The sequence below is a fragment of the Galeopterus variegatus genome, unplaced genomic scaffold, assembly GCF_000696425.1.
Source record: "Galeopterus variegatus unplaced genomic scaffold, G_variegatus-3.0.2 Scaffold3475, whole genome shotgun sequence".
NCBI classification, from domain to species: Eukaryota; Metazoa; Chordata; class Mammalia; order Dermoptera; family Cynocephalidae; genus Galeopterus; species Galeopterus variegatus.
The window spans coordinates 116887-140502 of record NW_007729586.1 but is presented as its reverse complement, the minus strand read 5'-3'; the positions used below and the strand labels follow the sequence as shown (position 1 = coordinate 140502).

Here is a 23616-nt window from a genome sequence, read left to right as displayed (position 1 = left end):
ACCTCGCTCAGCCAGTGAGCGGCCGGTCTGTATGTGGGATCCAAACCCTCGGCGGGAGCGTTGCCGCGCTCCCAAGCGGCCACTGGGCCGGCCCGAAAGTGCTCTAATTTCTTAACATACAGTACAACTTGGTGTTTTTACTGTGGAATGAGGAGGTAAAGGAAATAAGATACTTATATTTGCCAGCAACATTATCATCCTTACTCATTAGCTCATAATGCTCTTAAATATACTGTACTTAGATCAGATAAAACACATTGATTGCCTCTATTCTGAAGACCTTTGGTTTATGATGGGTTCAGTAAAAACAGCTTCCAAATATTGTGAAAGAACACATATCATCCTGGTGTGGTCTCAGAGCCCACAATATGACTACTTGTTCATAATCAAATGAGTCTTCTGTACAAATAGAAAAAGTTCATTTTTAGAGCTCTAAGAAGAATTCACGTCCTCTGTATTTCTTTAGTAAATTTAATGGTGTTCGTTTGACGATATTAGTAGTAAGTCACTCTCCTGCATTGCTATACAATATGACCATAAAAGTAGAAAAGGAAAAGCAAATTTTCCATCTTGAGTATGTGCGAACAAACTAGAAATTTCCTAGCAGAATGTTTTAGAGTCTATGGATACTGTCCAGCCTGATATGAATTGTTTTTCAGGAAGTTATAAGAGAAATAAGAAATTGTTCTTCCTCCAGAAGGAATGTGAAGAAGCAACAAAAGTTGTCAAATAATTTCCATTTTGTCAGGATTTGTATTAAGCTCTAGGAAGTGTCAGATTAGTTTTTAAATTTTTTTTAAACGTATGGCCAGTAATAGAGAGAATCTAGAGTGGGGTCAACCAAATGAATGATGGCAATCAAATATGCTGATTCCATATCCTATACTTATGAACAGACCATTTTTGCGGATTTTGCTATTTGAATTTCATGGTCTACTTTTCATGCTATTCAGGATTCCAGAAATTTTGCAAATGAGTCATAAATGAAGAAAGTCTAACAGGCATTTATTCCATGTTGGCATTTTCTAACTCCCTTGAACATCTATAAACTATTCTGGAATAGTTATTTACTATTAGTACAGATATGCCAAACAGATCCACCCATCTCACAACGCTGAGATGTCAAACAAATCAGTTTTGCCCGTGGGTGGCACTGGCTGACTAGCCTCAGGTAATTTTTCTCACTTTGGTTAACAGCTGGCTTCTCTTTATGAATTAGTTGAAAACAAAACCTTTGGGTATTTTCTTCAAAGCAAATAAATTGAATTGAGTACACATATTTGTGTGAAGTTTTGAAAACCATATGTTAATAACTAAGCTGACATGTTACAAATTTTAGCAGGCAGTCTGTCTGTGCAAGTAGAATAGACCCCAAATTTCATGCTGTGATGGGTGGTGTGCACAACCAGCCACCCAATCAAATTTTGAATACTTTCTTATCACAGTGATAAAAAAGAAAAGACGAATATTCACTGTAAAAGATAAGAGTAGTAATGTCTTTCATTTCATTAGGTACTAATACATGCACTAAATGGGAAAGAAAACTTTTCGTAACTCATCACTTTATATCTATGCTTTTAAGTAACAGTTTAAGGTATAGATGGTGGGATGAAATCTTTCTTGCTTTAAGCACCCATTTATTTTTCCTCACTACTCATAAGTAATGTATCATGCCTGTTATTATTATGAATCTCAGGTCTAGAATTGGCTATTGAACACATATACTAGCTAATTAAATTCATTCATTCATCCATACATTCATAATCTCAGGTCTAGAATTGGCTATTGAACACATATACTAGCTAATTAAATTCATTCATTCATTCATACATTCATCCATTGACCCATTCAGCAAGTATATATGAACTTACTATGAGCAAGGCCCTATTCTAAGCACCTGGGATACAGCAGTGCACAACACAGAAAAAACGCAGGGCCACATTATGACATTGCCTTTGTGAGTTCCTTCCTCCATAAAAGTACATGTTAACATGATATTTTACAACTGTATTGTTATCAAGATAAATATAATATATGAAAAAATGTTTTCAACTCTAAATTTCATTTTTTCTTCTGATTTTAAGAGAAATTAAACATATACATGGGCCCCTAAACACTGTGCCTACTGTGCCTAATGGGGAAGTCAACCCTGCAAAATCTTACCCTCATGGAGCTTATGATCAATATTAGGAGGCAGAAAGCAAATAAGGTAATAAATATGAAACATTAGACATGTATAAGATAGTAATAAATGTCAAGGGAAAATTAATGCAAAAAATATCAGGAATAGAGTATGTCATTTTAATTTGCATAGCCAGAAAGGTCCCCTTTGAGAATGTGACATTTGTATAAGATCTGAATATTATTCAAATTAATTTTTCTCATTGAGATTTTACTGTTATAATCACCAGAATTTTAAAATTATTTTTCTAACCTTAAAAAATTTCTGTGAACTATAAATACAGACTCATAAAAATGAAATGTGCAAATGAACATGACCTCAAAAAACAGTTCTTGGATGTTTTATTATCTACAGAATTAATATTTTTGTGCCTACAATTAAGGAAATGAACTAGATGATGTAAGAAAACTTATAATAAGGTGTCCAAAACAGGAGGAATTTCAAATATAATCTCAATTATCCTTAGTTCCTATAATTCATTGTGGAGGATTTCTCAACAGAGAATAAAATGGAAAAGATATGTATTTGCTCTGAATTTGTATGTCTGAACACTGTTTTTCTCTCTTAGAGGATAAAGTACATTGTTTATCAAGTCAATCTCCACTTCCCCATTTTCTCCTGAAGAATAACTTGTTCCACAAACAGAACTAGTATAGCACTCCATTTGTAAAGCATTCTGTCAACTATATAGGCACATACTTAAAATTTTGGGGATCTTTAAAATGACACCTCTGAATACTAGTTAACTAGTATTCAGGCCATGGGCACGCTGTCCAAAATACAGGGATTGAGCACATTTTAAAGGTCAATCACCCACTCTTGTTTTAGAAGACAATTTCTGTTACTTTGGTTATGAAATACCCAGTTGAGAGATGTGTATCTCAAGTCAGCCAGGTACTACAGCATTCCTATGTTCCCTATGGCTTGGCTCTTGGAAAAGTCAACAGCAAAGAATTGAATGTTGTTCCCTGAACTGGACAGAGACTCCTTTCACCAGAAAATTAAGCAATTAGTCCATAAAATGACAAAATAACACACACGTGCGCACACACACACACAGATACACTTTTGCAGCAATTCACAGGTTGTCCCTTTGAAGAGTTAAGTTGGAGCTAAGGTTTTAAAACCACCTGTATTTTCCTAAAAGTCCTGAATTTTTCTGCTGCCTTCTCTCCCCCATGGCCCCTGCCCCAATGCGAGGTGGGTTTTAGGCTTGTTCTTGGGAGGGCTGCCATCTCAGCCTTGGGTTTGGCATTCAGCATGCTTCCATATAGTGTGCATCACACCCAGCTCCGCTGTGCTCATTTTAGAGAGTAGCTTATTTCCTCAGGAAGCTTTTGTGGTTGACCAAGAGATACGTTATTGTTCGCAAACACCCACTTGTTTTATGTGGTTCTGCAAACCGGAAAAAGAAAATGTTCTTAGTGTCTTCTATAATTTCTCCTCATTTATCTTTTTCATGATGATTCTTTGCAGGGACATGAATTCCCTAAAGCCTCCTTAGCCAAGTAGGGCTGAAAGCTAAAATTACAGAAAATGTCTCCCAAGCCCCCAAGTCTGGGAGTCACATTGCAGCCTAGATTTGTTGTGACTCTCACTAGGAATGTGCTTTTATACAGGGATATCTCGTTTTGATCTCTCACCCTTGACCTGGCCTGGTACCTTATTGAGGCGTTTTATTTCACATTCATAATATTCCTTCTTCTTGTTCACGAGATCATTTTTTTCCTTCAACAGCTTATTCTCTTTCTTCAATTCGTGTAATTCTTCATTTAAGCTTTCCTTTTCCTTCTGAAGTAAAGAGCAAGAAAAAAATTAAAATTAATAAAAGTCAAATGAGATGATATTATGAGAATCCTGATACATGAGCTGCTCCTGGCAGATAGAGGGCTCACCATTTGGAAATACTGTAAAAAGAGCACCTGCAATATTTTTACTTAACATGCCATTTGAGCAATGTTCTTTGCGTGGAGGACAGGGTTAGTATTGAAGAAATCATTCTTTCATCAAAACTTAGTGCTGCTACTTAGAAGTTCTGTGACCCCAGAAAAAGATACCAAAATCCCCAATCCTCATTTTCAATGCTCAAATAAATGGGTTTGCAGAATATGCTAGTTTCCTTGTACTGTTACTAGCTGATGAATAAGTGATTGAGTAAAAGTAATTGAAAATCCTAAAACAAAGAATAATTATGATTTGTAATGACAAACATGCTAATAATACTGATTTGATCATCACATATTGTACACAAATACTGACTGTCAGCTGTGTAATCCATACATATGTATCATCAATTATGTTTCAATTGTAAAATAAAATAATAAAGAAAATCCTAAAAAGAAAAGAGTGTCATGGCAACAAAACAATAGTTAATATCTCAAAGCCCAATCCTACATCGTTCTGTACTGGAGAGATGGAGAAGAGACTAAATTGTAGGCAAATAAGACTCGTGACTTACAGATAATTATTCAGAACACTGTATTGTTGTTATTATTTTTTAAAGGTAGAGATTAACTAGTTCAACTGCCATCACTCTTCCATATTTTAGATCATCAGGAAGTCCAGTGTTTTAAATAACTGAAGGTTAGCTGCTCAGACACTAACAGGCTCTGGATACAGACACTGTGGCTCCTATCTCTTAAGTTTATACACTAAATAGTAAAATTTTTGTGGAGTAAATTGTACTTTTAATGAGAGTGAGAGTTTAATCTACAGAAAAAAAATTGCAGAATTTAGGCAACTCATGATGACAAAATAGCTAATATATGTGTTAAAGTATGTTACTTTAGCAATTCCTTTCCCAATACAATTATTAAACTTAAGAAACCTTAAATTAAATTTAGGTAAGTCTTTTTTTTTCCTTTTTGTCTTTTTTCGTGACCGGCAACGGATCGCAACCCTCAGTGTCACACCCGTACTGGACTGGGACCGGCAACGGGATCGCAATCCTCGGTGTTGCTCCCGCACCTCGCTCAGCCAGTGAGCGGCCGGTCTGTATGTGGGATCCGAACCCTCGGCGGGAGCGGCCCAAGTCTTTTTTTTTTTTAAAGAGAAAACATTTATATTTGCTTTTGTGTAAATAGAATGAACCTATATACTTAGAAAATGAACTAATCATTTTCTAATTTCGCATAATTTAAGAGAAAATTACTCCAACTAGAAAATGTTTCCACTGTATGAGGGAAAAATCACTAAGATTCCCAGTCAGGGTTTAATTGGAAAAGGAAATGACTGCTATATGGCAGAAAGGGAATTGCTAAACCCTGTCTTCCTCTGACTCACTGTGACAAAGACATCCTTAGTAAGGTAGGAAAACCTGGACTCGTGTTGTCTGAAGATTTATGCATGTTTTTTTTTTTTTTTCCTTTTTGTCTTTTTTGCTGACCGGTAACAGGATCGCAACCAGTGTGCATGTTTTAAAACATTGCCAATGCCTCATGACATCAGTGATAGGACTTCACCTCAGAATATTTGCACTTTTCAGTTTTTTTTACTATACCTAAAAAAAACCAAGAGGTCCTTAGATTTTAAGGTTTCCTCCAAACTTCTACAATAGCCATGAAGTCCAATAACTGAAAGTGAAACCGGGAAGAAAAAGTCTGTTTTAGGAAAAACTGTCATCTCAGTTGTCACCATGTAATTCTCAGCAGGGACTGATGGAGCCTTAGAATCTAAAGATTGGGCTCAAGTCCTATTTTTCTTTCTTTCTTTTTTGAGTCTTAGAAAAGTATTTATTTATTTATTGTAGTGAATTCTTATAATTTTATGTGGGTTTGGCATTCATTTATTTACCTTAGAAAAGTATTTATTTATTTATTGTAGTGAATTCTTATAATTTTATGTGGGTTTGGCATCCATTTATTTATTTATTTATTTAATTTTATTGATTATGCATATTCATGGGACACAAAGCTGACCATCAGAATCCATGCCTAGGATGTGATGGTCAGATCAGGATGCCTATTACCACATACTGAGATTATTCCCCATGTCCCCCACCCAATTAATCCCTGACCTCAAGTCCCATTTTTCCATGTACATTTCATCAACATTGGCAAGTCAATCTCTTTCATTTCAGCTTTCTCATCTTTAACATGGCAAAAATAATATTTTTTTCCACAGGTGGGCTGAGAATATTAAATGAGATAATGCCGGTGAGGTTCATTTAAAAATGCTATATTTTTATGATTACAAAAGTGGTACCTATTTGTAAAGTTCTCTGTAAGCTGAAAAGCTACTGCAAAAATGCAAGGAATTGCCATACTATAATTATGATCACGAGTAATAAAAGTAATAAACGCGAAAGCAAAGTTAAAAAAAAAAATTTTTCCCCCCTAGGGTGAAACGCCGTGCACATTGGTCACTGTTCAGAAGTCAGCTGATTTTAATAAGACGATAGGATTTCGTAGGAAAGCCACCGTGGGCTTTGACTGCGTTCCTCCCGGCGGGGGGCGGTCACCTTCCGAGCCCCGCCCACCTCTTCGCGCTGCCGCGGGTCCCGGGTCGGGTGGCGCTGCGGGTTGCTCGCTCTCTGACTCTGATGTCGCTCCCTCTCCTGTGTGCTGAGGCATCTTTCGGCGGCGTCCAGTTTCGTTTTCAGCTCCGCGACCTGAGAAAGTCGTTCACAGACAGCTGCAGACACCTTTTCGGAAGCCCACACACCCCTGGGTATACGCACTTGGGGACAGAAACACCCCCCTCCTGGACGTCCCCTAGGGAGAGGTTCCACTTCCCACCGCCCCTAACGTAGATCAGAATATTTGCATTTAAACAGGAGCTTGGTCAACTGGGAAAAGCAGACTTCTCACACCCAAACAGCGTCCAGCTCTTCCCTCCTTCCTCCAGACCACCCCCACTTCAGAGGGAATACAGACAGACCCCAGGCAGGAAGCCTCTAGGTTTGTCATCCTAGTGTCAGCTCTCAAGATGTGCCCTGCCTGACGTGGAAAAGGCAGCGAGGGTCAGGGGTAGGTAGAACATGCCTACACCAGAGAAAAAGACATGGCCTTTGATTTAGTGATCTGCAGCCTTGACCTATCACTAAATGGCAAATTAAAGTCGGAGCGACAGCGGTCCAATGAGAGAACCTTAGAGATGGATATTGCTTCCAGTATGAAAATTATACCCGTTGTTAACTCTGTATCTTCAAATGCCTGCAAGCCCTTCAGGAAAGCAGCTTGAACCTTCTCTCTGGGAATCATCATCTTAAAAATGTGGAGACCCAAACTGCCCCACAACGTGTATTGCAAGGTGGCCCGACCATTGCCTGGTGCAGGGAGAACACTATCCTGCACCTTGTAAGTCTAATACTTCTGAGTATCAAAATGGGAAAGAAAAGAACAATGCTGCTGTATTACTTGTGGTCAAGTTTCTTAATTCTGAATTATTTAGAAGAATTTACACTCTCTTCTCTCTCTTTTTGAAGATAGAATGATTTTAAATTACAAATTGACTTTTACCTATTCAAAGAGATTTTCTCCAAAAAATTCCTTTCTCACCAAAGCAAAAGCTTTTTGCCAGTAAACTGTTACACCTGTATCTTTGTCTGTGGAAAATAGCTGATGCTATCTAATTAAAATAATTAGAGAGCTGGCCTTGCACAGAACAGTATGATCTTTTAATTGGTCCTCACCTTACATATAACCTTGTGCAGTAACAAAGCTGAGGCCAGGATAATATGTAAGGTATGATATATGTGCATAAGAACTCTTGAAACATTGCTGGAGGCTATTTTTAGCACCTTTCTTTAGCCATGAGCAAGGCAATTCACTGACACTGTTCATTAATTTTCAGTACCAAGAGGCCAAAAATGCACTCAGCAGCCCTTCCCTTCATTTTTCAACAGCTGGCTGCCCACAGATCTTTGTAGCTGAGATCAGTGAGAGTCTTCACACACGTGGCCCCACCAGGATTATTGGTTTTAAAAAATTACCAAAAAAAAAATAGAGAGAGGTCTTTACCTGTCTTTCATATAAGTCTTTCATACTTCTAAATTGCCGATACCATTGCTGGTTAACTTCCAGGAGCTGAAATTATTAAAATTTGGTGAATCAACAAAGGATTTCTGTCCATTTGAAAATTTGGCTAACATAAAAAAGAATGAAATTCTGCCATTTGCAGTAATGATGAATGTAGAGAAAATTATATTAAGTGAAATAAGCCAGGCACAGAAAGAGAAATACTGCATGTCCTCACTTATAAGTGGGAGCTTAAAAAAAAAAAAAAAGAAAAGAAAGAAAGAAAGAAAAGAAAAGAAAAAAACAAACAACAATCACAATAATACTATGAATTTTCAAAAAAAGAGAGAACTCTGGTTATTCGATGCTGGGTAGGGGGATGTAGGGGGAATTAGTGAGAAATTGGTTAAGGATCACAAAGATTGATTATGTTTTGTAAACATGAATACACTAATTACCCTGATTTGATTACCACATATTGTACACAGGTTTGATATTCAAATCTATACACATCCAATATGTATAATCAATTATGTTTCAATAAAAAAACTGTCAAAAAGAAAAAAAGAAAATTTGGCCAAAATGAAATCACTTTTTGATATTACTGAGAATTTTGAGGCCGTGGATGAAGGCAATATTCCTTCCACTAAGTTCTGGTTGGGTGGAGATGATTTAATTGGACACACTCTTTTTTTATAACTCATTCATATATGAAAAACTATTAAGTCTTAGGTGTATCTTCACAAGTCAGCAGAACAGTTTATAACAAATTTTAATTTCTCTTAGTTATTTGAATTTTCATCTTTGTTTAATCCAACCAGAATCTGATAAAAATTTGTAAGTATTGATAGGTTTCTGTAAGATTTATTAATATATGAAGGGTTTTTCCAAACCTTTTGTATTTTTTATGTGATTAAACTGATTATTATAATGAAATATTTTCCAGCTTTTTAAAAGCAGAATTTATATGAACAAATTCTAGAATCCATTAACTAATCATCATTTGCTTATAATAATATGCTTTAAAAGGTCAACACATAATTTATAACATATACTCAAAAATGAATGGATAATATCACTTTTTTGAAAGTACAGATTTCAAGGAATAATAGTTTTGTTATAAGACAATATTTAGAAATATTTTAGGCTGCAAACAATTTAAAGATTTTAAAACTATCTGTTAATTAGAAGGAAGAAAAAACACCATGATCCATGTTTTAGTTTTATTGTAGAGGAAGTTTGTAGTTTCTTATATTAATAGAAATTTCTACACATCAGTATGGGACAGACACTGAGAAGATAGTAACAATGACTAATAGATAGCAAGACTTTCTTCTAATTAAAAAGCAAAATACCTAACCCAAAGTGACAGGTACTAGGTAACTGTAATGCTGGAAATAGATATGGTTATTTAGCATAAGACTATAGAATATTATTATATAAAGATACTCGAGCTGTCGTTATTACAGGGATTAACATTCCTATGCTACAGTAACATTATTCTGCTGTAGTTCAGTAATTTTCCAGAAGGGCACAATACTCTGTGCAGTATGAAAGAGGAGTAGATGGGGCTGGCCCGTGGCTCACTCGGGAGAGTGCGGTGCTGATAACACCAAGGCCACGGGTTCGGATCCCATATAGGGATGGCCGGTTGGCTCACTGGATGAGCGTGGTGCTGACAACACCAAGTCAAGGGTTAAGATCCCCTTACCGGTCATCTTTAAAAAAAAAAAAAAGAAAGAAAGAAAGAGGAGTAGAAGTCAGAAAAGAACATGAAGAATTTAAGACCCAGAATGGGCTAGAAAAGGAATTACAAAATCCACAATATAGAGAGTGCTAACATTGTTATACTTTTCACTTCTCCTGTCAAGAGGAGCAAAGAGGTTCTAACATTCATTAAACTAAAAAACAAAAGCAAAAACCACAACTCAAAATAATATCCATTAATTCTCAGTAACGTTTTAGAAACAAGCATTTTTAAAAATAATAATGCTCCTTAAGCCCTACGCATTTGGATGCCCAATTCATGAAGTCATCTGCACTTAAAGCCTTTGACAATTTGAATTTCAAGGTGTGTCAAGTTGCAAGACATAAAAAGCACAGGTGATAAGCTCACATGGTGCATGTGGAGGAAAAACCCGAATTTTGAGAAAATTAGAATTATAATTACTGGATTTATGACTTTGTCATTTTTCATTCATCACAGCACGAACACCAACTATGACATATGTGGGTGAATAAGAAAAAGCATTTGCTCTCAAAATATTGCATTCAGTATCTAAGACATAAATACTGTGACCCGATAAAAATAAAACAGCACTAGGTGACACACTATCTTATTCTCAGCATTAATCTATGGCACATGTGGCTTCAATATTTCTAATATTATATCTAAATTACCTCTTTTCTCTGTTTTTCCAAGTACCTTATCTTTGGTTCAAGAGAATTTGTCAAGTTCTTTCTTCTTGATGATTGAGAACACTGAAAAAAAAAAAAAAGATGAAAGAAAACAGTCTACAAAATAAACAGGAGACATACTGTCCTTCACAAACCCCATGGATTTGGTCAACTGTCATGTTGTGATTTATAAAAATACATGATTTTACCAGTAATAGTCATCATACCATAAGTCCTTCATATTGACTTGATGAATCACCTTTATATTATATTTTAGACTCCTTTATACTGATTAGTTACCAAAATAATTCTCTAATAAATTATAAATGTATCTATATAATGGGTAAGCCAGAAATAAGAAATCCATGATTTTGGATTTCAATCTTTTCCACAAAATTATGACAATTCAGAGTAAAATGGCTTATAGAAATAAGGTAAGTTTCATTGATACATTTTAGATATTTACAAAGTAAATATTTCTGAAATTATTTTTGTAGCTGTGCCCATGAACATGTATGCCAGTAAGATTCTGAAGAGTGGCCCCAGCAAAAATCAGAGTGACAGAACTACCAAGAAAAAAGACCAACACATATCACTAAAATGCAGCAAATTGATCTAAAACTACAATAAGTTAACTACCTCAATGACCATAACACAAGTGTGTTATAGAGGTGGTGTCATGCTCCAGCTAATGTCAGAATCTTGCTGACGTAGCCAATTGTGGAGCTCTTTATCCTGTTCGTGATGCCAATTGTTGAGCTACTGGACCATGCCAGTTGTCAGGCTCTTTTACCTGCCAGTAATTCTGCCGACTGGGCCGATTGTAAAGCTAGGGCTAGGTCTGGAGCTCACAGACCCCTCAAGCCTGTTGTCCAGACTGGGTCACGAACCCTTCACACACCAGGCTGGGTCACCAGACCCCTCAGACACAGGTCTATGAGTTAGGTAACCAGCAAACAGGTCCTTGGAAGCCATAGGTTGGAAAGCATGGCTGTCCGGAGGAGACGCCTGAGGCAGTTGCCAGCCAAGGTGGCGGTGCCATGCATGCCACCAATTCTACCCACATGCACAATCTGTTTACTGAACCACCCCCAACCGGCCTAGGTGAGAGCGCCTGATTAAATTGTTCTATTTTCCAAACAGGTGGGTACAGATTACCTGGTACTGTGTAATTTTCACCAACTGTTTGAATAAAGCCACTAGATTACAAATTTAGATTAAAAATAAATAATGAAAAAGTTAACCACCTTTCTTTTCATTTATCTTTTTTCAGGGGTGGGAGCATTTATTTAAAGAAAGCACAAAAACTCTGGAAACTACCTGCCATCTGCCTAAATCGACCAACAGCAAAACTCACTTAAGAACTGTTTCCTTTATTGTAATTCAATAGTCTTATTACCATCCCATCTCTCAGTCATATAAATAGTACAATAAATTGAGTGATGAGGGTATTCAGTTTCAGTCTTCTTAGTTATTGTGGACTGCAAAATTACTCAAAGATATTCATGAACAATTAAGAAATATTATCAAAACATGTTGGCCTTTGCCAGAAGTGTTTATAGTAAATACTCTTTTGCAATCATCATGGGAATTCAAGGACTTTTTCTATTAAAAGTTATTTATAAAACTGTAGTTTTCAATCTTTGCTTACTTATGTTTCAGCATTTTAGGGTTTGATGATATTTTATATCTGTATAGGTGCTATTTTTCGTTTCCTTAGCTTCTTCCTATGCAGACCCATGTTATAATTAAGACCACATTTTAAAAGAAAGTCTTTTGTGTGTCAATAAATTCAGAATGATTATACTTGCTCTTGACCCCAAGAAGCTGGTTTGGCCGAGCACCAAGGATGACATCAAAATGCAGGTGACGAGTATTTGGGGCCCTGTAATTGGACCTCCTCTCTTTTGGGGAGACTTCTAAGACACTAGACCCATTCTGGATTAGACAGATGCTTAATTAAACATTAAGCATCATTGATCTGGAAAATGCTGTGAGCTCAGCAAATCCTGAGCTCAGCAAAGCAGAGGTGCAGTAAGACTGGATTCAAGACCAGTGCACATCAAAGTCACCATTGAGCTTGCTAAAAATATAGCATCCTGAACAATGGACCAAAATTTCTGAAAGTGGAGCCAGGGCACCTCTGTTTTTAAAAAATGTCCTAGGTAATCATGATTCATACCAAAGTTCTAGACCCTTCCATTCTACACCATGCTTGGAAACATGAATTTTGGGTAAGCAGAAAAGTCTCCACTGTATTTGCAATGTAGACAATAATTTGTGCCTGGTAAACATTTGTATGTCCCTGACTTCTGGGAACCCAGATGTGGAGCAATATGACAGTGTGCTGCTTTTTTTTTCTTTCTTTTTTTTTCATATATAATTTTCTCTGGAAGAAAATTGTAATATATTTGACCCTTGATTTTAATTTTATAAATAAGAATTCCTGAAAAGCTAGATACTAAATCTGCAAGAGAATCTCTTTGCAACTCTAGGAGTACTAATTTCTGACACTCAGAAGTAATACTCAGGTATAAGCGGGGGCGGGAGGGAAGGATAGGAATGGAACAGAGAATAGGAATGGCTTATAAGCCATAAATGTATCACCAGGGGTTTCTCTGAGGGTTGACCAACATTTTACCATAGTTTATATGTATCAGGTTTGTATTAATATGAAGCAAAATCAGTCAAATACAAAGGTTTTGGGGGAATTTTTCATTTGTATTTGCTTTGCTTTCTAGTTGCTAATGCAGGCATCTGAGGCTGAAATAAGTACAAAGATTTTTAGTCATTGGTTTGAGTAAGGAACTGCTTATGGAACAATTATTCCCTATAAATAATTCCCTATAATTATTCCTGAATGGTAGAATATGTGTTCAAAGTATCCAAGCATTTATTTTCTGTCATAATTCCCATACCAACTTCTAATATATTCAAGGTCTGACACTACTAAATTAAATACCGAAATGAACAAGAGTTTCACTTAGTTTCCTATCATACCTTGGCTATCTCTTTGAAAAAAAAAACTTTAAAAAAGCACTTAATTAATAATTAACTATTAATTATTTAGTAAGTATCTATTGCAGTAACTGAACAAAAACTATGGTATCAGTTGTGACTATACAAATTATTTATTATAGACACTCTATTTCTTTAATATATTCTATTTCTAGCCATGTCAATATAGTATTCTTTTTAGACACTACATTGAACCAAATCTCTCTAATCAAGAGCAAGATGTGGAACCCATAGAATTGGGAGCTGAAAGGAATTTGGACAGGTTTAGTCCTCTCATTTTGTAAAAGAAGAAATGTAGCCCAGAAGGATGAAAGGCAGTGCAATGATCACCCAGGCACTTTTTCCATGTTAAATAACATTGATTAAAAATATAGAGCAAATCTTAGCTTAAAAAGCAAACTAGCAATTTCTACTTGTATTAATCATTGCACAATTAACTGCTAGAAATGCTATCGATACAAGATGAGGTCAGTTCATCCCCTAGAAATGCACTTACCTCTGCATGCTCCGTAGAACTTTCTGCAGCACTCATTCTCAATGTGTCCTGCACAAAATGTGCTATGGAAGCTGTTTTCTCTGGAGTCTTGCAAAGCATAAAGAAAAAGAGAGAAAAAAACCTCTTATGGTGTCTTTCAGGGTGAGAGCAAATATACAATATTTTAAAAAACACCACAGTTAACTCATGATAGAAAATAACAGCAATGACTTTTCATTAAAAATGAACAGAAGAGACTCTGGATGTGAATTACACAGAATAAGATTGTAAGTACAGCAACTGTGATTTTAACTTTTCTACTCCTCCAAATAGGGATTTCCCAGGATGTCTCAAGTAGGCAGGCTGTGACTAAGACCTGGGGCAGATCAGCCTTGTTATAGTACGTAAATTGTCTTTCTGTCTTTACTGGCAGTTTCTCCCACTGGAGGAGGAAGTTACTACTGCAGAAAGCCCGGGCAAACCGAATCTTTCCTCAGTAGCCTAACTGCCATAAATTCATTGTATTTCCCAGAGCAATTAGGTAACTGTTGACTTTTCGACAGCTCCATTACTTGTTTCCCTAAAGGCAAGATTTTCTGGCAATGCTTCTAAATGTGAATTTAACTGTGTAGAACTTAATGAGTCATACATAATTCTATAAGTGCTACTAATTCTTATGGAACTAAAAGAAAAAACAAATCATTAAAAAGAAAAATGGGCATTGTGTTTGCAAATCTAATCTTCTATACTGGTAGAAAGGTTAAATTTGGCTCTCAAGTTTAAGACTGTATTTTCCATAGGTCAAGTCCAGATTTTCTCCATGACTCATTTAAAGTTAAATCTTTTTTGCACTAACATTTTAGCTTAAGCTAGTTGGCTCCTGTCATTTTACAGGCTCTTGAGGTAACAGAGCACTAGGTAAGTAGTGCAGATAAAAGCGTGGAAATGATAGATACTTGGAGCTACACAAATGGACCACGATGGAGCAGAATATTTCATTATGGACTTGGAACAGAGGGAGCAAATGAAGAGGCAAGGAATACAAAACAGGAAAGATTGTGTTGCTGATAGGAGAAGAGAAAGAATCTACAGTCAATAACTTAAATTTTTCATTAGAGCTGCCTGTGAGATATCCACATATACTTGGATGTAGAAGAAAGCCTAAACCTACTGAAATCCGTACTCTTTAAAAGGTAATGAGTGGTGTCCAAGATTTGGCCCTGCCTTTGCTCCTTAATATTTCCCACCAGTCTCCAACTCTCCCCTATGCTCCAGCCACGCTGAATTACCTCCATCTCCTGAAGTGAGTTGTGCCGATTCACATCCCTGGGCCCTTGGACATGCTGTTCTCTCCATCTCCAACATCCCCTCTGAGCTTTCCCTCCAACCTGCTGACCTGAAAATCCATCTAATGCCTCTCTTGCCCTCTGACTTGATCTTGACCTCTTCCAACCAGCCAAAAAGAAGACTTCCTTAAACACTACAATTATTTATTTACATACTCCTGTGTTCAGCTTTGTATCCACAGTACCCTGCCACAGAATTGTCTGGCACAGAGCAGGTGTTCAGCACATTTCACTGAATGAATAAATTGATGAATATCTATATAATTAAACTATACCCCAAATTTATGAACTTTTTGCTAGTTTGTGTGTGTGTGTGTGTGTTTACCTTCTGCTGGTTTTTTGGTCTGTTTTGGGGGTACGCTTGAGTGGAAGCGAGTGATGTTGTCTTTAGGCAATATCCAAAAATACAGGTGGGAATCAAATTTTTCATTCAGAATTCTGAAAATGAAAGTTATGACTCACATACAATCTGACTTTAGGGGATAGAAGCAGACATTTTCTGGAGACTGACACCTTATTAACATTAAAATCTGCCCATCAGAGAAGGAAAAAACTCTAACGCAAAACTCTAAAACACACATGGAGTTTTTATGTACAGTTCGAGGCTCTGTTCCACATTATCTTTGTATTTGGTAGTAATAACCCAGTGAATGTGGTTACATTGACCTAGAAAAGCGGTTTGAAAGAATGTTTTCTTGCCGGAAATAATATCCTTGACATTGTTGCCTCTTGGGTTTCCCCTTAAAGGTATCCTGATGCACACTCATTGTTAGTGTGATGACTTCTATTCAATGGAAATCTGATACCTTTGCCTCTCTGCTATGCTGTTTAACAAAAAACAGTTTTCTATGAGCTCCAGAAAGCCATATGGTTATTTGTGAGTAATCAATAACTCTCATGGAGAACCCCAGGTCTATTTTGAGAAAGGTGGAACTAGCAATAGGCCAGCTTTAGGAATGAACTGAATATTTTCTGTCACATATACCCTATTGGCCTCACCTCCACCCCTCTCATGTGTGCTAAATATTTTAAGAGTCTGGCTTTCAGTCAAGCTTCGTTTCATGGGAAGTCTCACAAGCTGAAACAACTTTCAGAGAAACAGAGGTGTCACTTCGTGTTTCTAAGACTACTTTGAAAAGTTCACATTTATGAAATATTATACAAAGGAAAAAAATTAACAAAGAGAAGTATGGTGAAGGAAAGGAACAAGGAACTACCAGTCATTGGTCTGTAACTATCATTTGAGTTGACAATAATTCTCTCGAAATTAGTTTCACGAGGAAAGCACTGCATTTTTATAAATGCTTGGAGGCATTCTTGGGCAGGTTAAGTAAACATGGCTTTTCCTTTAATATCCTTTTAGAATGGGGATTGAAAAGGCTTCTTTGCTTTCTGAATCTATTTGCACTTTTTTTGCATTTGAATTTTTGAGTGAATTTTCTATCTAGATAGGAGAGGGAGGATCTAGAGATGACTAGAAGATCTGGCTCTCCAGTTAAATCATGTGGATTCATATCTCAGCTTTACCACTCACTGCTTTGGGCAAGATGCTTAAGGTCTCTAAGGCTCAACTAGCACATTTATGCAATCGAATAGTAATAGTGTCTCCTCTTGGGTTTGCTTTCTGTGGTAATACATGTAAGAACTTAGATAATAACAATTTGACGTTAAAGATAGGGCCATCAATCAAATTCTCTGTGAAACAAATAATGTGACAAAAGGAAAGGACTATCCATGATTTATGCATCACTGACTGTTCACCTGCCACTGAGTGGGTTCCAAAGGAAAATAAGCTAGGTTTACTGCTTACAATGCAGTTTATATACAAACACACATCTACATATGTGTCAATAAAAATATGAAAAACTGGACAGTAAATGAAAGCCAGCAAATCAGTAGTAGCGCCGAAAAAGCTTGTAAGAATTCAGAGGAGAGAGAGCTCATTCTCAGCTTTGATAGTTATGGAAGGAGTTGGAGTTTTCTCTGGGCCTTGAAGGTTGATAAGACTTTGATGGAGGGTGGAAGCTGAGATACAGTGTTGTAAGGGAAGCAACTTAACAAACAGAATAGAGTTGGACAAACCTAAGTGTGAAGGATCCTACAAGCCCAGTTTAATTAAAGTAGAGTTCACGGGGTATATCTAAAGTTGATTTGAATGAAATTGTGAAAGGCTTTAAGTTTCAGGTCAAGAAATTTTGATCTTATATGATAGGCCATGGGGAGCTACTAAAGACTCCTGAGCAAAGGAATTACATGATCAAAGTGACTTTTTAATAAAAATAAACCTGGAGATGTACATTATGAATTGTATGGTAGAGACTGGCAACTTCGATACCAGTTAACAAAAGTAATATTCAAAATATTTAATAGCTCATGGCAACCAAAATATTTAACAATCAGTTCTCCGGGGGCTCTCAGAATGGACTGCACCCCTGAACTCTAGACTCCTATATTAACTGCCTACTTGTCATCTCTATGTGGATGCTTAGTCATCTCGTTATCCACCTGTCTAAAACCTATTTTCTGATTTTCCTCACAAAACTTGTCTTCCTCATCACAATTAATGACAATTTTAATTCTCCAGACCCCAAATCTTGGAGTCATCCTTGACTTCTCTTTTTCTCTCACAGTCTGCATCCAATCTATCTAAATATTTTGTAGCCTCTTTGAAAATATATACAAAAAGGAGAGCAGCCCATTGCTGCAAGAGCCTAGAGACTTCCCAGTTTAATGAGCGAGTGACAAGGTGAAATAAACATGCCTGTTTATATCTTTTGCAAAACAGGACTTTAATGTTTACTTCCTGGTTTTATTCATAGAAACATTTTTAAGAGCATTTCCAGCAGTGACTGATCTCCAGCTTTATGCCAAATCCTAGTTCTATCACTTACTAGTCATGTGACCTTGAGCAAGACGCTCAGCATGTTGGACTGACACCAAGCAACCATCATCTCTTAGCTAGATTACTGAAATAATCAAAGGGCTTTCCTGCTTCCATTCTTGTTCGTAACTTCACCCCACCTTATGAATACAGTAGTCATTGTGAGGCTTTAAATATCATTTTATGTCACTCCTCTGCTCAGAACTTTTCAGTGGCTTCCCATCTCACTCAGAGAGCTGAACTCCTTACAGTGGCCAGCAAGGCCCTACATGATCTAGCCTGTGCCTCTTGACTTTTCTCAGTATCCTCCCATTTGCTTACTCTGCTCCACATCCTGGCCACACTGCTGTCCCTCAAACCTGTTCTCTCTGCTTTTGGGGTCAAGAGACAGCTTCCCCTTCAGCTCTCTGAAGATTCTCTGAAAAACCAACTGATAAACAGATTAATATGAAGAAAACTTATAACAAATTTTGTTATTTTAACTTACTGAGATGGGGCAATGCATAAAGGAATCACAAGAAAGTGATTTTCCAATTTTCCAGTTTAGTACAGAAGCCTTATGTATCAATTTTCTTAGGACAGAGGGGAGTTGGGGGGTACAGGAGTAAATGATTTTTGGGGGGGATGCAATGGGCCTGGAGAACATATAATGGCCTGGGACAAAGTCTATTTGGCCTGCAGAGCAGACAACAAATAGTAAATGACTCTCTTCAAATTACTGAATGGGACTGAAATAGAAGAGAATGGTCTGTGACAAAAGTCTGCCGAGTTGTTTTGACAGACTTTAGTCTTCTTTTCTGTGATGCAAGATAGATTAATGAAAACCTAGGGAAAGAACCAGAGGTAATTGTCTTCTTTCGGTAGATAAGGGAACAGCTTCATCCTGTGCTTTGGAGAATGTCAGAGGATTGAGAGATGACAGGGGAAGGAAAGTCAGAGAGACCTTGAGGCTGCTTCTATATTCCAGCATGTCAAAGCACTACATTTTGGGGTAGCAGCCTCTGAGTCCCAACACTGCCTAGAACTATTTTCCCTAGATGTCCATGTGGCCCATCCCCTCGCCTTTAGTAGGAAATGGCATAAATGTCATCTATTTATTGAGACCTTACTTGGTGTCTCAGTCCATTTTTTGCTGCTATAATGTAATACCCCAGGCTGAGTGATTTATGAAGAAGAAATTTATGTGGCTTATGGTTCTGGAGGATGGGAAGTCCAAGATCAAGGGGCACATCTGGTGAGGGCCCTCTTGCTGTGTCATAACATGGCAGAAAGCATCATATGGAAGGGACAGCCTGTGGTCTATCCTGGAGAATGATCCATGTGCTGATGAGAAGAATGAGTATTCTGAGGTTGTTGGATGGAATGTTCTGTAGATATCTGCCAAGTCCAATTTGTCTAGAGTATTGTTAAGATCTTGTGTTTCTCTAGGCCGGCCCGTGGCTCACTCGGTAGAGTGTGGTGCTGATTACACCAAGGCCACGGGTTCGGATCCTATATAGGGATGGCCGGTTTGCTCACTGGCTGAGCGTGGTGCTGACAACACCAAGCCAAGGGTTGAGATCCCCTTACCAGTCATCTTTAAAAAAAAAAGAAAGCATCACATGAAGAGGCAATACATGCGCAAAACAGAGAGAGGCAGGGAGTGGGTCAAACTTATCCTTTAACAGAAGCTCATTCCCACAATCATAACCCACTCCTGAGATAATCACATTAGTCCATTCATGAGGGAGAAGCCCTCAAGGACTAATCACCTCTTAAAGGACCCACCTCTCAACACTGTTACAGTGGCAATTACATTTCAACATGAGATTTGGAGGGGATATTCAAACCATAGTACCTCCTTATTTAAAACTGCTCTCCACACAAGCATTTTCTGTACACTTTTCCTGCTTTGTTTTTGCATAGCACTACATAAAACAGACTACATATTTTTCTTCTTTGTTGACTCCCACCAATAGATTATAAAATCCATGATAGCAATTTTTATGTGTTGTGTTACTTCATATTTCTAGAACCAACCATAGTGTCTACTATTTGTTTAGTATTCCAAAACAAATTTATTATGTTCCTGAATTCACCTCTAGCACTTACTGTAAAGCAGCCATTAATTTTATGTATCTTTGTATTAGTCCATTTCTGTTACTTGTAACAAAATACCTGGAGCTGGGTAATTTGTAAAGAAACAATATTGCTTACAGTCTCAAAGGCTGGGAAGTCCAAAGTACAGGTAACACATCTGGTGAAGTGACTCTTCAGCAATGCAGGGTGTTACGTGGTGAGAACGGCAGAGCAGAGAGAGCAAACTCCTCCCTTCTCCTTTTAAAGCTCTCAGAACCACAACCATGACCACCATTAAACCATCAGTCGATTAATCCATTTACTTGGGCCTGGTCCTCACAATCTAATCACCTCTTCAAGGCCCCACCTTTCAATTATTATAATAAGATTTCCCACCCTCTTAACACCGTCACAGTGGGGGGTTAAGTTTCTAATACATGGACTTTGGGGAGCACAGTTCAATCCAAGGCAAACTTTCTGCCCTGAGAGGCTGTAAGCTTCTTGAAGTCTGGGTCAATATTTATCATTTTAGCCTTGGGAACTAACAGAGTACCTTCAGGATACAGAATAGTGGTATTTCATTCATTTTTATTGAATGACTCTGTTTGTGTATGAATCTCCAGTAGGAAATCATAGCACACTTCAGCTTCTCAGAACACAATCCAAAACAGAATGACCACAGGGGTACACAAGGTTATATGCTTTGCCTCCAAACCAGAAATGATCAAGTAGGAGTGTCAGGACATTTTTAAAGGGCGATCCTGTGTGTTTTATTTTTATTCATTTTATGGGTGAATATTTCATCCTTTCTTATTTTGTTTATATGATCAATATTATTTTGCCTTCATACAAAACCCCTTTTAAAATTTTCACCCTTCATCTTGGTTAATATTTGCTAAATAAACAATATTAATAATTATGCATGCTACAGGGGAATTTTTAAAAGGCATAACTGTGGTCTTCAATATTTCCTGCATTTCATAGTGGTTTATAACATCTTATGAGATAAACTGATGTCTTGAAGTATTAATTGATGATCCCCCCAAATAAACACTGTGTTTTTTTGTTTTTTTAATATAACGAATCCTTTCTTTGAGCAGTAAGAGATATCTTTTGCGTCAGGGATGATCAAGTTTGCCATAGAATAGAAATAGAAAGTGGAAAACAGCTCCTGTTCAGCCTTTGAATTTCAAAATAGACTTTCCAAACTCTAGAGACCATCTTGAAAACTATAGCTTTGAATTGCAGGAGCTAGTCTTCTGAAAACAATTTAAACATTTTCGTAAAAAGACTGATTCCCTTTGTGCAATTTATTTTGATCTGGCTCAAAAAGTAACATGGGTTGATGAATGGAAAGAAGGGTGGGTAGATGGATAAATGTGGCAAACATGCAGAGCAAAATGTTAATGGTAGAATTTAGATAGAGGTCTTATGGGTGTACTCCATAAAATTTCTTCAACTTTGCTCTATGTTTGAAATTTTCATAATAAAATTTTAGGAAAAATATTTTAATCAAGGCATAAAAACTTATACTATGGACAAGTGATAGAAGAGAGGATAGGTGAAGAGTCAATACAACTTACCCTTACCAGTTCCACCATCTGCCCCAGTAGAGAAGATAAAGGCTTGGGGAAACTGAGAAAAGAATCAGGGAAAAAGAGTAGCTGGATGTTGCTTAGTTCTTGTGAGAAAACTATGCCCTGCTCCCCTACTTCTGGGGATATTTATTCATTATCTATCGAACTGCCCAGACTGAACAGCAAAGAGCAGAGACAGCTTCAGCCTTACTCACTGGGTTATCTGGGGAATGGTTAAGTGTGGAAGAGAATTTCCCCACATCAGCATGGTACACAGCTACGGACATGGCTATCTGGCAAGTCGGGGTAAAAAGGTCCTGAGACAGCTCACTTCCATAGTGGTGTGGAAGCAGAGCCGGAAACTTTTCATGTTCCCGTGAAGGGTGCAAACGTGATTAACTGAGGTTTAGTGGATTTAAGCAGGCCTCTGGGCTGGCCAGTTAGCTCACTTGGTTGGAGTACAGTGTTACAACACCAAGGTCAAGGGTTCAGATCCCTGTACCGGCCAGCCACACACACACACACACACACACACACACACACACACACACACACACAAAAAGAGTTCTCAGAGTCAGGTTGAGGAGGATGTAGCATTCACCACATGGACCCAAGGGCAGAAGACACACCAAGTGACCTGGAAGCTTCAGGGTTGCCGCTGAAGATATAAGCCGATGAAAAGACCATAAGGGATAGGTAACATCAGTGCAGGGACAGATAACATCAGTGCCAATGGCGATGTAAGGTGGTGGGTCACTGCAGCCCTGATGCCTCCACACCAAAGTTGCCAGAAAGATACAGGACATCCAGACGCATTTGAATTTCAGATAGACAGCAATTTTTCTGTACAAGTATGCCCATGCAACATTCTATTGTTTACCTAAGATTCAAACTTAAGTGCCGATTTTTAATTTTTATTTGCTGTATCTGGCAACTCTACTACACTCATATTGTTTCATAAAATCTGCTGCATAGAACCTAGATGCTATTATGGGGAAAAGGAGGGAGAGGGGAGAATTCCTACATATGACTGCACTGAAAATGTAAATTACCTGAGAAAACACTGAAGTGACTGAGATTTCCCATAGTTAAATAGATTAAATTATTTTCTAAGAGACAGGATGGATGTCCTAGATTAAAACTAAATTCAGTTTAGAAAACAAAACAAAACAAACACAATTTTGTACAAATGATTTCTGTGTTTTGAAACATTGTATCTGCTTCAATCTGAATTTCATATAGACCTTTGAGGTGTTAGGAAAGGCATCTTTGATGTTAACGAGGGTGAGATTGAAATTCGGAGATGTTAAGTGACTTACCTGTAGTCATCGCATGACACGGGGGAGGTTGAACCCCGTATCAGAACACATTTAGACTCTCTGGTTTATTCCTTTTAAAATAAACCGAAGAATCTTTTACCTGTTTAGGGAGGCATGAATAACACACCTAAAATTCATTTAACAGACAACATTTACTTGTTTGATGCCTGAGCCATTAGGAATATAATTCAGTACAGTTTCATGGGAATTGAGCTAGATATGAACTGCCTTGACCTCTAAGGTCACATCCAAACATAATCTCACCAGTTTCCACCACTGCTTGCGTAGGGATTAAGTTCTACTGCCAAAGATTAGTGGTCAGAAAAGAGAAAGTTAGCTTCAAAAATCTTAATTATATGTTTGAAATTAAAAAAAAAAATTCTCTTCTCTGGAAGGAAATAGATCT

The 23616-nt window shown here is 37.4% G+C and overlaps 1 protein-coding gene across 1 annotated transcript in view; it reads right to left on the bottom strand.

Moving 5' to 3' along the window:
* TNIP3 (TNFAIP3 interacting protein 3) overlaps window positions 1–23616 on the bottom strand; it is a 164241-nt gene that overhangs the window by 84895 nt on the left and 55730 nt on the right. Inside the window, exons 3-7 of the mRNA XM_008585167.1 lie at window positions 14051–14137; window positions 10540–10620; window positions 8143–8208; window positions 6660–6791; window positions 3845–3973 (exon numbers count right to left, since the gene is read on the bottom strand). Coding sequence (XP_008583389.1) covers window positions 3845–3973; window positions 6660–6791; window positions 8143–8208; window positions 10540–10620; window positions 14051–14137 — 495 coding nt within the window. The remainder of the gene's footprint in view (window positions 1–3844; window positions 3974–6659; window positions 6792–8142; window positions 8209–10539; window positions 10621–14050; window positions 14138–23616) is intronic.